We start from the raw sequence: 14,746 nt of genomic DNA, 5'->3' as shown, positions 1-14,746 counted from the left end.
TTTTGTGAGCTTAAAGTGCTGAGGGTATGACGACTAGATAGCATTTGTGGATCCAGGGATAATCTACGCTCCGTTAATTCAATTTCGTGCATGAGAGCAGATTCAGCCCTTGATAAGAAGGCATCTAGTGTACCTACAACCCCTAGACCAGTCTTAGGTTTTGTCATGTTTGATTAAAACCCTGCCTTACAACACAAGATAGTAACAGTCAAATAAGAAATCTTATCAGGTAAAACCTTCAGGGCTCAGGGTTAGGTACCTAACAATACCTAGCAATCACATTCAGACAGTAAGACCGTAAGACAGTATAGCCAGCCTGGCCTCTTACTGCCCATGACTTAATTCAGACCCAATACCTTGCAATCACAGTTTAAATCAAGTTCAGCAAATGTCCTTTGGCAGCAACCAGACTTGTCCTGTGAATGTTAATATTAATAGCCTGGCCCGGCCTAGCCCGGTCTCTGACGGGCTCGGACTCGCTGCGGGAATGCCTGGAGTGCTTTTAAGTACTTTAAGGGTCTAGGAGGATAACGTCACTTCCCATGACGAATGCTCACCGGGGCCTGCTGGGGGACCAAATCCCACCCCCAGCTGTGTTGCTGGCTAACGTCACCTCCCACGCCGAATGCTCATTGGGGCCTGCTGCGGGACCGAATACCACCCCCAGCTGTGTTGCTGGCTCACCAGGGCTGCTGGCTGCTGTTTCTGAGTGACCGCCCCTGGGGCAGAAAAAAGGCAGAAAGAAGGCAATGCCGGTAGGGCTCACAAGCCTTTACCTTGTCCCTGGTGTCTGGCCAGGCCCGACGATCCTCCGTTCCTCTGCCAGGTACGTCTCGTGCCCGATCCAATTTGGCGCCACTCCAGCCTCGAGTGCTGCCTCAGGCACCCGCTCCGGCAATCCGACCCAGTCCAGTCCAGAGACTGGAAGGACCTGTGTCCTCCTCCGCTGTTCCACAAAACTCATTGGGCCTTCCCGGGGAGTAGCACTGCTTCAATGAGGGCAGAGCGGCCGCGGGGTCCTTCACAGTGCCTTATGAGCCCCGCCTCCTACTCACTTTGCCCCCTCAAGTGCGCCTCCAGGCTACCTCTGCAAGAACGGAACCTTGCTCGGCCCCCCCAGCCATGAGTGCGCGTCTTCCAGCCGGTACGGGCCTCCGTGACTCCTGGCATCCTATCACACCATCCGCGGGTACCTCGTGAGGCCGGCCCGATCACGCCGGAACGCCGAGGCTGCTGACTCAGACCCGCGGTGGGCAGGAGAGGTCACGACTGGCGCCGGGGCTATGTGACCTGCCTCCGATGGCACCACACACAGCGGGAAGCACTGTTCTTCAGCCATGCTGAGCGGAACTCCTCAAGCTCGATGTTGCTCCACCGCCCCCGCCGCTTCCATTCTTCCATTATGACCATTGAGTAGCGCTACAGGAACAACTTCCTAATTATAGGTATACTTGACAACTAGCTCACATCTTGCGAGATGACAGTTGGTATCAAAAGCACTTTGGTTCACGTCTATAGTGGCACACACGCTCATTTGAGCATTCAATTGCGGCAAGATCAGGAGAAAGGCTGCATGTTACCAGACCCACTCTCTCTGTGCAGAAAATCTCCTACGCCCCAGTTAAAGCATTTGGGCGGGACGCAGGAGATATTGCAGGTACCAGTCACTGGTGCTAAAGCAGCAGTGGATTACAGTAAGTAAAAAACTGGAATAAAATGCTTACCTTTGCTCTGCATAGCGTGCTGCTAAGATGGACATAAAAGCAAGAGGCAGGGGTGGAAGGAACAGCCTTCTGCGCATGACACGCTTGAAAAATGTAATAGCAATGGAAGAAAGCTTTGCAAGCATTCTAGGGGAGGAGGGGCAACCTCATAGTGTAAAGGCTGTAGTGATGGGGACAAAAGTATGGTAATGTAGAAATATTCCAGGGTTTAGTCTGTCAGTAAATTATTATAAATATAAAGATATTTGTTGCAGATTTTATTGTGTGGGTAAAGCAATACATATGTAGAAAATGCTTTTTTACAGATTTTGGTAAAGTTAATACAACTATAGAAATGTTTTATATAGACAGTTATGTATGATAAAATAATACCAATATGCAAGAATACATTTTTGAGCAACACAGACAGTGGTAGATCGCTGCGTGTCACAGAAACTTTAAAGGCATGAACTTCCTTTGCTGGAAATGTTAGCATTTATTGAAACAACTAAAGCAATCAACTTAGTATACAGGTATAACATACACAAAGCAACATAACTTGGGCTGGGTGGAATTTCAATTTCATTCATGTCGGAGTAATCGGAGTAATTTTGGTTATTTCAGGCTACTTTTTGACTCAGACTCACTGATAATTATGCGATTACTCCTTCTCGCGTAACATGGTGGAATTATTTTACCGCAAGAATACATTTAGTGAGTGACCGCTTGGCTTGCTATTTGTGTTCTGCTGCATTTAGTGCTGATTCTTAGCACAAAATACATCCTCGCGTCCATTTTGGATTCAAGGGTTTTTATTTGCGCTGAGAAATAGTGATACATGCAAAATTATTATTCTTGAGTAATTCTGTGTATTATCCCTGAATTTTTCAGTGATTTCCCGTGATTAAAATATACGAGTTACGCCCACCCCTAACCATAACAAAACAATTAATACATAACAGGGCACATCACAACAAAACATAACATAACAAAACAACTGCAGTACAACAAAGTCACATTTCAGTAACAGATCACAAAACAAAACTGCACAAAAAGCACGCGAACACATCACCACACAATAAAAAGGACACAACAAATGTGCCTCAACATTTTTGTCATACAATATCAATTACCTCCACAAACTATATATAATGGGAAAATGTTGTTGGAGCAAATACTGCTATAACTTTCTATCAAGGACATCAAATAGGTACTATTTTGTGTCCGTGGTGGTAACTTACGGCAGTGTTTGGTGCAAACAACTTTTACCAGCGTTTTATGAAAACACGTTTCTGTGGGGGGATAGTGGCTGACAAAAAATGTTTGCGCATATTTGTTGTGTGGCAGAGACAGTCTTAAATTATAAATAAAAGTCACCTTTAGTGGTTTGAGCTGGCTTGACTTCGGTGAGCTACTCAATCTAGCCCTGTAACATCCTTAATACGATCTCATTAGAAACATTAGAGCTCTGACCTTCATATGTTACTGTAATATGTGACAGGAATGTACCATATCAAACTGAAGAATTTGAAAGATGCCATCAGTCAAAAGTCTATACAGTGTAAAAATATTTGGAGTCAAAGTATTCTAAAGCAAATATTTTAATGAGTGACATATTCCCATTTGCTGACCAAACAAGTTGAGAGTTACATTTTAGAAAGTGGTACAGCCAACATGGCAGACGCTCACTAATGGCGCTCCGCAAGGATCCCCTTCAATCCTGTATTAAATCCACATAAATAATTGTCATCGAGGCCTCTCATGCAATCCCTGTGACTCCTGTGGTGAGATACAACTGCTAAGGTGTCATGAGACGGCGAGGCGCTCCTTGGAGCCACCTTACCCGCCTTGGCACTGCTGAACCATGCAGGCTAAACGGAGGGGGCCACCCAGTGTGAACAGTCTTGCTGTGGAGGGGACAATCTACATAGCTGCGGAGGTCAGCAACTGCTGCCACTGCTGGTGGGGGACCCCCTGAATGGCTCATGTTGTGGAGGTGTGGGGGGTGAATGGACGAGTCCTGCTGCCTCTTGCGGACCGGTCTCACGTGGCCCAGGCTGGGTGGTCGGCTATGGCGCGCGGCGGCCCTGATCTGGCTTGCTGACCCCCCCTGTCCTACCGCTTGAACACTTGTGGCTTGGTCCTGCCTGATAAAGCAAACCCCCCCTGAGCCTTGGAGTTTGTGGAGGCGACAGCAGGGGTCCTAAATTTGTGTGAAGCTGGGGGGTGAGGCCAAGTCAGCGCAGCGGGTTATGTGGCCCGATTGAGGGATGGCTAGCCTGAAGTCTGGCTTGAGAGAGCCTGGGGCCTTGGGCCTCGTCCCTGCCTAGGGTATGTGTGCCCCGCAGGAGACACTGTTACTGCGGGCAGCTGCCATGGGACATGATACCGGAACTGCCTTGAGCCCTGGGAGCTTGTGTGTTGAGAAATCTCACCCCCAACTATTTTGGATTTTCCAGACAGCGCTAATTGGCTGGGAACCTGATGTGTGTAACGGCCTGGACTGGAGTGAGGCTTGAAGCGGTGAAGTGGTGATGACATCTGTGCTGCTGCATCTGTCCCTGGAGCAGCTGGGTGAGTGCTCTGGGGTGGACTGTCTGAGCTGCTTTTTCTGCTGCTGAGACTGCGCAACTACTCCTCCCGTAGCATAGAGACCTAATACAAGGGCTACAGGGAACGACCAGCCTCACTGAGAAGTACAGGCTCCCCTGTCATAACTAGAAGCCTTTGCCTTGCTACACTGCACTAGCCTTGATGTCCTTTATGGAGGGGGAGTGGTGATTGGCACCTGAGCTGCCTCTGAAGGGTCTCATGCTGATCTCCCCACTTATAGCTTACTGCCTGTGACTCACCTCTGGGCATAGATTTTATGTGGGGTCTGCTTGGCTCTACTGATATTGTCCATGCTGTCCCATTATAGCACAAGCAGCCACGCCTTCCACTAGGACAGATCACTACTCCCTTTGCTGAGGTGCGAGAGGACTAGGGCTCACGGACTACCTTCTTTCTTGGCCTTGCTTCTGTGCTGCTTTGTAGGAGACACAACCAGGAATATCCCATGCTACCCCTGGTGATCCATGGTGGGCACCTGAATTACTGCCTCTGGCTCCCCCTTTAAGGGTAGCAACTGCCCCCTCATTCATCACAAGATTTGCTGCTTGTGCTTCCGCGTGTCCATGGCAAGCAGGCCGCATCTTCATCGCCCGTGGTACCCTACAGTATCGCTACACCACCACCATGGGTCAGGACAAGAATACTCACCCAGAAACCTCCCAGATTTGCATAGAGCAATTCACCACCAGACCCGTGAGTGGTCATCCCGGGGGAATGGGGTTGGAGTGGGTGGCTCCCCACCAGCTACTGATCTAGTCACAACCTATCAAGCCATTCGCAAATGGCTGTAGAATACCAAAACTGCAGAGGTGCGGATTTAGTGGTACTGCTCTGCCAGGACCTCAGAAATGCTAGAGCTCGGTTCACAGAAGCCAAATCACGAATCTCTGGGTTGGAGGATGGGGTTGCGTCCCTTAAGGCCTAGGTCACTGGCCTTTTTACATACAGATCAGAGCTACACATCGCTTCGAAGATGCAGAGAGCCGGTCCCAACACAACAATGTGTGTGTAATTGGCATCCCTGAGGGAACTGAACCTCCTCAAGTTGCAGACTTCCTGGAGACATGGATTTAATCCTGGGTGCCTACTGACCAACTATCATCCCAGTGCACAATTGAAACGGCCCATCGCAAAACTTCCTCCAGGTGCCTCTAGGAGACCAATGATTGCACAAATTCTAAACTTTAGAGACGTGATTTGAGGGAGGCCCACTCCCCACTAGAACTTTGTTGTGGGTGTGCCAAGGTCCCTCTCTTTCCTGACTACACCTGGGAGGTGCAGCAACAGCGCTGTTCATACACCGAGGTCAAAGAGAAACTCAGAACAATAAGTCTGTAATATCGTCACCTGTTTACTGCCAAGTTCCGTGTGACCCACGCCAATAAGTCCTACCTTTTCCAGACTGGTTGTGGCTTACAGAGAGAAGACACTTTTACGCTTGTGTGGAGGCCTCCCCTGGGGAGCCGGAAATGCGGGGTCAACTGGGTATACATCGGCACCCAAACCACGAAGGTATCGTACTAATTCCCGCAGGAGACAGCTCACCAATCATTCCACTTCACCCTTTGGATCTCCTCCAGTGTGGGAACTCTCTTCTTCCTTGTCGCATCACCCCCGGCCTCCAGTGAGGGAGATCAAGAGATGGATAAAGAGATTCTTCTGGACACGACACCTCTATTGCCGGCTGAGGACTTGCCAGATTCAGGTCTATCTCAAAGTGCCTCACTGTGACACTTCTGTTGTTCAAAATGTATGAGACATGGTCACACTTCTTAACATGTGCTGTTTCATTTAACCCAATGGCAATCACCTATCTATTATCTGTGAGGGGCTCCAACATGCATGATTGCCTTCTTTTAATGTAATTTTCTCTTCTAGTTTTACTTTTCAGGGTGACAGATGCCTCTAGGATGGGGTCTATGAGGTGGGGTGGGAGTTGGGGGGTGGAGTTTTTGCATGAAGCTGTTGTTGCTTCAACTGTTGTCACAAATTTGTTTCAACGCTCATCTTATGTTTTCAGGTATACACCGGCACACATATACATTGTATGCTATGCGATGTGCTTGAAGGTGTGACTCCCCTACACATGCAGTGCACCTGCGCTCCTGTCCTTATATCAGAAGGAGTGCCTTTACTCATCTCCTTCTTGCTACTCACTTCCCTACTTAGCCCCGTGAGGGTGTCCTTTCACATTTTGTCCTGGAATGTTAATGGTTTCTTGGACTGGGTGAAACGCACTGCAGTCCTGACCTTTGTCCACCGCTATGTCCCTGCAGATATCTTGATCTAGGAGACTCATCTCTTAGAGAATCAAACCCGTTCGTAGCACGTAGGAGGTGCGTCAGGGTCCTCCACGCATGGTATTCCCATGGGTCCCAAGGGGTGGCCATTCAGCTTCGGCGTTCCTTTCCCCTCATGGTCTCAGGGGAAATCCATGATCCACAGGGCCGCTTTCTCCCACTCACAGGGATGCTTGAAGGCCAAACTATTGACCTGGGGAGTGTCTATGTGCCACCTCCAGCTCACGTTACATTCTTTTGTGATCTATCTAGGGCCATCTTGGATCTCCCACAGTGTTTGATGGCAATAGGTGGGGACTTTAATGCGGTCCTCATCCCCATCCCCGAATCTGACGCTGCTGGACCCCTTTGATATACAAGCGGTTTGGTACCCATTCCCTTTCTGAATGGGCCACAGCCTTTGGACATAAGACTCCACCAGTACACACACACTTCAGCTGCACATCATACCCACTCCAGGCAGGACCTTGTCTTCCTGCCAGCCCTTGAGTGCAGTGCAATTTTCCACTTCCAGATTTTTGCTCATGGCATATCTGATCACGCTCCAATCCTTCTCCACCTCCATTCTCCCAGGGGGGGTCTGCTACCCATGTGGAGTCTCAACGCCTGGTATCTACAAGACAAAAGACTACGTCCAAGCCCTCAGGGAAGAACTGCAAATATATATTCATAACAACGAGGGCTCGGTTACCACCGTTGGTTCTGTCTGAGCTGCCAGAAAGTCCACAATGCGATGTCAGCCAGGGAGTGAATCAGCATACAGGAATGGACCCGCTCTCTGCCCATCACCCAGTTGGAGGCACGTGTCCTCTGTTTCGAGACTCAGATTGAGGCGGATCCTGATGGTGATACCCACGACAACTAGCTCTTCACCATGAGGAAATTTGCCTCCAAGCATTAGAGGCTGCCAAACATCAATGGCGTGCTACAATGGCCAGGATATACAGGTGAGGGACAAAAATGGTTATGTGATATTGGCTGGCCTCCCACCATCACGTGAATAGTATTATGCCAGAGATCATCGATGAACACATTGCTTCCTTGCAATCTCTCCCTGAGATTACACAGGTGTTTGCCCGTTACTACCATCACTTATACACAGCCTAATCCGGAAGAGACACAGCCTTCTCCGCTCACTTTCTCACTGACGTTCCCCTCCCTCGCCTTTCTTGGGCTGAGGCCAGGGCCCTAGATGAACCCTTCTCCGTTGAATAAGTAGAGGGAGCATTGTCGGCGGTGGCAACTGGAAAACCCCCAGTCCTGATGGGTTCCCCGCTGAATATTATCTGGCACGCCAAGATATTCTGATAATATAGCTCCTTGCCTTCTATAAGAAGTTGGGGGAATTGGGTGCCTTTCCCTCAGAGAAAACACAACCTCAAACTACTTCATATGCTGACTAGTGCCCAAAATCCCTAATCAATGGGAAAGTTAAGATCTCTGTGACCTTCCTGACTGCCCAACTCAAGCAAGTCCTATCCACATAGATACACCCCGATGTGTGTGGTTTCACACCGACCCATAGCACGCGACACTACCTTTGATGGCTTCATGTGGCCCTGGTCCACCTTCGTCACTTATCCTCAGATTTGGCCTTGTTGTTTATAGATTTTGATATGGCGGTGGACTGGGGCTATCTCCAGCTGGTGTTGGCGCAAGCAGGAATCGGGAACCACTTTAGTGGCATCATCCAAGCACTATACTCCAATCCAACAGTGAGAGTTCAAATTAACAGAAACCTCTCCCACGCTTTTCCCACAGGCCGAAGAACCAGGCAGGATTGTGCCCTGGGCCCACTAATTTTCGTGCTCGATTGAGTCTCTGGCACAACTCATCCAAGGAGATGCGCAGAGTCGTGGTTGGAAATGGATCGCTGATCATGAAGATCACATAGCATTAAATGCAGGCCATGTCCTGCTTTACTTGGCAAACCCTGCACAGAGCGGGTCCCACTCTCTCCATCTTTTACACTGCTTTGGGGTGGCAAAAGGTCTGAGAGTAAACCTTCTAAATAGGTACTGGCTCCCCTGACCTCCTCTTGAGACTGCTTTGACTGGCAGGTTGCTTTACCTATCCGCTGTCTAAGCTTCAAATAGCTGGGGGTCTGGACTGCACTGCACACCAAGTTTGCATGGTCTCTCAACATAGAGCCCCTTACACAGAAAGCCAAAGCCAACCAAGTTAAATGGCAAACCCTCCCACTAAATGTAATAGTACGTATTGCCATATATAAAATGATGATTCTACCTAGTTTTCTTCACATCTTTCAAAACTTATCACTCCTCATACAGCAGAAATGGTTCCGGACACTGAATAGGGTATGCAATCTCCTTTTCATGGCACGGTTCTAAGACTCACCTTTCATTTACACATTTTCAATGAGGGCCCTACAATGGCTGATTGAGGATGGACAACTTCTACCTGTATCACTTAGCTTCACACCTCCTGGTTATCCATGATAAGTTGAATGAGGGATGGTCAGATCATGCCTATCATCCGGAGCAAACCCTTATGGGATTCCTTAAACTTCTATCCATGCTGTATTGATCTCCTGCCCATAACTCCTTGGCATCTGTGAAAAAGTAGCCCTAGAAGCGTGGAGGCCAGCTTTACAGCACACCCACTGGGACACCACACTCTCATGTAGCAAATACCTCTCTGGCATGGTACCTGGTTGAGGGAGGTGGCGTCTTTATGGTGTTTTGGGCAATGGGACCTGATTACGATCTCACAACTTGGAGACGTCTGGTCGGGAACACATATGTGATCATATCAGAAACTTCAAACTACAGATGCCCTGACCCATACACAGTTTTATAAATAATTTCAATTGAGACATGCACTTTAGCTGCATCTTTCCCAAACTGACTCACTCCCTGAGTTCAATCCACAGGGGGCTAAGCTTTTGATGGGAAATTTAGGCAAAGAGGGGGTCTCTAAAATTTACCAAACCTTGATAATCAACACACCAGGCAACCTGAACCACCTCAGGAGTCGGTGGAAGGTGTGGCTGGGGCCTCTGGAGGATGACGGTTGGCACGATGCACTGATGGCGCCGAGACTAATCACAACCTACGCCTGTCAAAACGTACTACTTATATGGTGCCTATCTCTCTCTAGCTTGGCTCCACCGGCCGGAATTGCTTCCTGAGCCCTAATGCAAATGACGTGGCGATGTTCCTGCCGATTTTTATCATGTAGTTTGGCTGTGTCCTATACTTCAAGGGTGCCCATCTGCAGTAGTGGAAGAGTTAACTGAGGTGCTATGATGGGCGGTCCCCCTGTCCCCCTCTCTCCCCTAATGTTTCTCATGGGGGAGCTTGGGGGCTCTGGAAGTACGAGGGCTGACCGATCCTTCTTAGGAACGGCCCTTATGGTCGCTAAATGAGATATCGCTTCCCCATGGAGGTGCCCTCCACCTCCCACTCTCTCAGAGTGGTGCCAAGGGGTGGATTGGTGTGCACTGGAAGAGAAACCAGTCTACGAGGCCTGGGATTGCCCCTTTAAACATGGCAGAGTATGGGGAAAGAGGTTAGACCAACAACTTTATGGTACTGCTTAAGGGTGGGGATGCCGTTGTCGATGCTGCTTTGTAATGATGTGTTGTATAGAATGATTGACAGTGCCTTGCAATCGGACTATGTAATTTCCTCTGACAAGCCAAAAGTGTGTCATATTGTTCTTCATTCTCTTGCCATAAAACTCAATAAAATCTGTATATCAAAAAAAGTTTTAGAAACTATTCCTATATATATAAATGTGGATGTCTATATGGAAGTTTGCTTCTTGAGACTAATGTCCCTAGTCTTGCCTGCAGTCCAGCCAGCAAGAACAGACCTCCTTGTCCAATGCTGTCTGATGCTCAGTAATGCTCATCAGCAACTCCTTCAAAACTATTTCTGATTCTCATGCAACTGTAAGAGCCACCTATGAGGCACCACAATAAAGTGGCATTGTAACAAGGACACAAAATAGTTTGCGTATTGGACCCATTCCACTGTACTACAGATTCTGTCTGTACAATAGTTGCTGTCATGGTTGGACATAGCAAGTCAAAGAGTGGGTTGTGTTTTTATCTCATTGCTGTTATTTTCACGCTAGCCCCGCTTCTCTTGTAGCCTCAAGTACTTAGGGTCTCATTTGTGGAGTTTTGGCATAGGGCAGTCATCTTGCTGTGCTGCCATATGTCAAAGTGAAAGGCCAATACGGTGCTTTCCTGTCCTTTCCCCCTGCGCTGGCACTGTTTCAGCAGCCTAGCCCCAATGCAGGCACCCTTGCACCATGGTGCAAGGGTACCAGTGCTGTTGAGAGGATTGTATTTGTGCAGGATACATAGAAAGAGGAAAAATCAACGGAAAAATATAGTTATTTCTCCTCGTTACTCCCATCCTCGGAAGGCGTAAGGTTTTGGTGCTTCCCCAGGTTTACATGCTCTCGAACATGTGAGTAAGTGTCAAAATCCATAGGTGTTATGTGGGAAAATCCACTGCAATGCCCATGGAACGCCTCCTGAGCACAGAGTAAGGCAGCACAGTGGTTTGCGCTGCCTTGCCTTACTCCATATCTATGAAGCCATTCAAAGCCACGCATTGTGGCTTGGTGTGGTCTCAGATATGATTTTGAGAATTTCACCACCTGATTAATACAAAAAGTGATACTCCGGCGTCGCAAGGGGCTCATAAATATGCCCCTCAGTCTGAGAATGTTATGCTACTTCTAATATATTGTTCCCCTTTGCTTCCAGCTGTTCCTGCCGGAGAACCAAATTGCACAGTGGTTGCTACAGCACAAAATGAATACATCATGCTGTCCTGTGAGCTGGTTGGTGGGCTGCCACGCGTCAAGCTGGACTGGGACACCAATGGACTGTCTGACAGCAAAGAATCCACCAACATCTATGTCATAAAATCCAATGCATCCTACAATGGGAAGTTGTTCACTTGCACTGCCCTGCACCCTCTGAATGCAGAAGCCAAGCACTGCCAGCTAAGACTGGGTATGTTGGCCCATGAAGTACTTCTGATGAAATCACCCATAGGAGAAAACATAGGTGTCAGTTATTACATCATACCTTACAAGCCATAATTACAAGTTTTATAAAGGCAAGATGCCTGCAAGGGATTTAATTGTGAACGTAGAATATTTAGAAAGCTTTTATATTAAAATTATTTGATAGTTCAGTCTGACCAGATCTTGAACCAAAGAATCACAAATTCAATTATTCACTCAATGTAGCAGAAGAAAACAGAAAAAAAACACGGGAATATCTTTCTTGTCAATATGTAAATAATTTTTATATATAAAATTGAGAAGGGTACAATCAGTCACAAATCAATTGAGCAAAAAATCATGAAAGAGTTTCTTACAATTTAAACTACTGATCATGAATAAAAACATCCATTCCAACAAAATCAATATAAAAAAAGTGACATATCTCCTGATACAAAAAGCAGTCACTTTATATACAATGAATATTTGTGGAATTAGATGATGATGTCGACGTTTCGGTCTTTCGTGGCGTTAGTCCGTCAAACCATCTTCAGGACGATGAAAATTGCATATAACACAGACCCTTTCTTGAAGATCCACCTTTAAGACAGAACCTGTTTCAGATTATTTTAATTTCAATGAGTCAGGGTTACTTCACCACTTGACTGTCGAAGTTTTATCACTGATCAGGTTGTTCAAAACCTTTACCAACAAGGGAGTGGCAGTTTTCCAAAGGAGTTTTTTCGCCTTAAATTTGCAGTACTGTATTGGTCAAGCGGCTCTCGGTTGGTTCACAGCTGACTGTCAAATGGATATCAATCCTCTCGAGTTTACGATTGATATCCATTTGATACTCAGCTCCGAACCAACCGAGAGCCGCTTGACCAATACAGTACTGCAAATGTAAGGTGAAAAAACTCCTTTTTAATCACAGGACCTTAATTTGTGCTCCTGCACTTTGAACTTGGAACCCCCCTAACCTTGTATATTCACTTGCCCTTAGGAACTGCATTCCCTTCCTTAACACATTGCCTTGGGCACGTATGCTGGACCTTGTAAAATAGCCTTACTGTCCCCCCTTATGTTGATTTCTATCCAGAGTGCCAGGTAGAGAGAAGGGCCTAGGCACAAGGGTTCAAGGAAAACAGGTACATATCTCTGCTTAGGAAGAAGAGGGTCAGGGCAGGGGTAGAATAAGTGAGGAACGAGGGAACTGACTGATATAATTGCAACAGAGAAGTCTCAAGAGAGGAGTAACACATTTCTGAAGAGGAAGGATTATGTTGAGATGGTCATGTTTTGTATGGATACTATGCAAGTAATATGGATTTCTTTTCCACAGACTAAGGGCTATAAGTTTGAAGCGTAAGCCACAAATACGTCCCTGCTTACTTCTCAGTAGTCATATTGCTAGCGTATAAGGAAAATTCAACTATTTGTCTTTTACAATCATTATTATATGTATTATTCATTTTTACAGAATCACCAAGTCTAGAGACTGAGCGAAACCAGGTGTCTATCATGGAAGGGAGCAGCATCCAGCTGCCTTGTCTCCTTACGGCTTCCAACCCATCTTCAAAAGTCTTCTGGTACGACAATAAAAACACGGCCATCAGCCAAGACTCTCAGAAATACGGAGTCAAGCAAGAAGCTCACTGGTCCAATCTGACCATCAGAGATACCGAGTGGAACGTTGATGGTGGCAACTACCAATGCTCCGCCGTTAATGCTGTCGGAAGTACTACAGTCGCTGTGAAGCTTCAAGTTATGAGTAAGCCACTCACTGCAATTTCCTTGCAAATGAATTGAATTCGATAGGCCTAAGCAACTGTGCTTTATGTACGCCACGTGGGTCACGATGAGGCTAGCAAACAGGAAGTAAAAAAAAATGTAAACGCCAGGCCTCACCCTCAATTTGGAATGGTTACTTTTAATTCCTGATGACTTCTGGAACTCTGTGACCTATACCACCCACTGTCTCCACTTTGAACCAGTTCAGGTTTGGTTGCAGGAATTGTCATACTGAGCTTTTAAACAGAATTTCAGGATGGCAATATTTCTTGCAGTCTACATGTATTCTTATGTTTCTGCACTCTCTGTTTGCGGCATCAGTTTTCTATGTATCAAATGTCCCTACTTCTTTGAAGCGTGCACCCGACCTTGCCAATTAACATTGCGGTGCAATCTATTACTTTAAAAAAATGAGAGCCTGCAACCTAACCTCCAAGGAGTCATGCTGCTTTAAACCCACATAATAACGATCCATACCACAATCTTTCCAACAATTATTTAAAATAATTTCCAAAATGCTTCTGAAATGTTATACACTTATTTATTACATCTTATAGCTTGAGTTAAACCATTTTTCTGCTGAGTTGCTGAGTTCTTAATTTTAAAATCCACTGATCTTCCTATGCATGCTCTTTCTATTTGACTCTATTTCTGTTTTTGTTCAATTTTCATTCTTTCTCCTTCTCATCACTGAACCTGGCAGGCCTTTGCCCCCACCATGTTATTCCCATTCAATATTATCTGCTATTGTTGGCAGACATGCAGAGAGAAGAGGGTTATAAATGACAAACTAATCTGTGTTGTGGAAAAGACTTCTAAGTGCACATGACAAACACGCAGCGGTATCATGGGACACAGAGAAAGAAATTGAATATTGTGGGATGAACATATATATTAGAGGCATTAAGCATGAAACACATTCGGTCTCGATTTGTCTGGCTTTCAGAGACACAGAGTAGAATAATTTCTCTGCTGGTTGAAATTGGTATACACAAATACTCTGCCTGGGGTTTACATTAATCACACAATATCAGGGAGGTGCAGGTAGTGACAGGTCAAAATGCCTAACATTACCCCTTTTACTTGCATTGGAGTTAGAGTCACTGGCCAATGAACTGCTGAAAGCGCATTCAATGTAAGTGGTCACTGGCCAATGTTCTGCGGAAAGCCCTGACAGGTCAAGGGATTTTGATTTACCACACAGAACAAACTATCTCAACATTTGCATTTGACATAGCGGCGTACTTATGGGACCCAGAGTCAGAAATCATTGACCTCTTCAATTGGATGGACTACTGCATTGATTTGGCACTCCCTCTCCAATTTAAAATCAGAGTTTCACTTTAGTCT

The 14,746-nt window shown here is 46.5% G+C and overlaps 1 protein-coding gene across 1 annotated transcript in view; it reads left to right on the top strand.

Moving 5' to 3' along the window:
* The window catches only part of VSIG10L2 (V-set and immunoglobulin domain containing 10 like 2), a 247,992-nt gene that overhangs the window by 122,262 nt on the left and 110,984 nt on the right, over positions 1-14,746 (top strand). The window contains exons 6-7 of the mRNA XM_085647401.1: positions 11,361-11,612; positions 13,086-13,376. Coding sequence (XP_085503527.1) covers positions 11,361-11,612; positions 13,086-13,376 — 543 coding nt within the window. The remainder of the gene's footprint in view (positions 1-11,360; positions 11,613-13,085; positions 13,377-14,746) is intronic.

This window comes from Triturus cristatus, chromosome 3_2 (genome assembly GCF_964204655.1).
Source record: "Triturus cristatus chromosome 3_2, aTriCri1.1, whole genome shotgun sequence".
NCBI classification, from domain to species: domain Eukaryota; kingdom Metazoa; phylum Chordata; class Amphibia; order Caudata; family Salamandridae; genus Triturus; species Triturus cristatus.
This window is presented reverse-complemented; position numbering and strand designations above follow the sequence as displayed.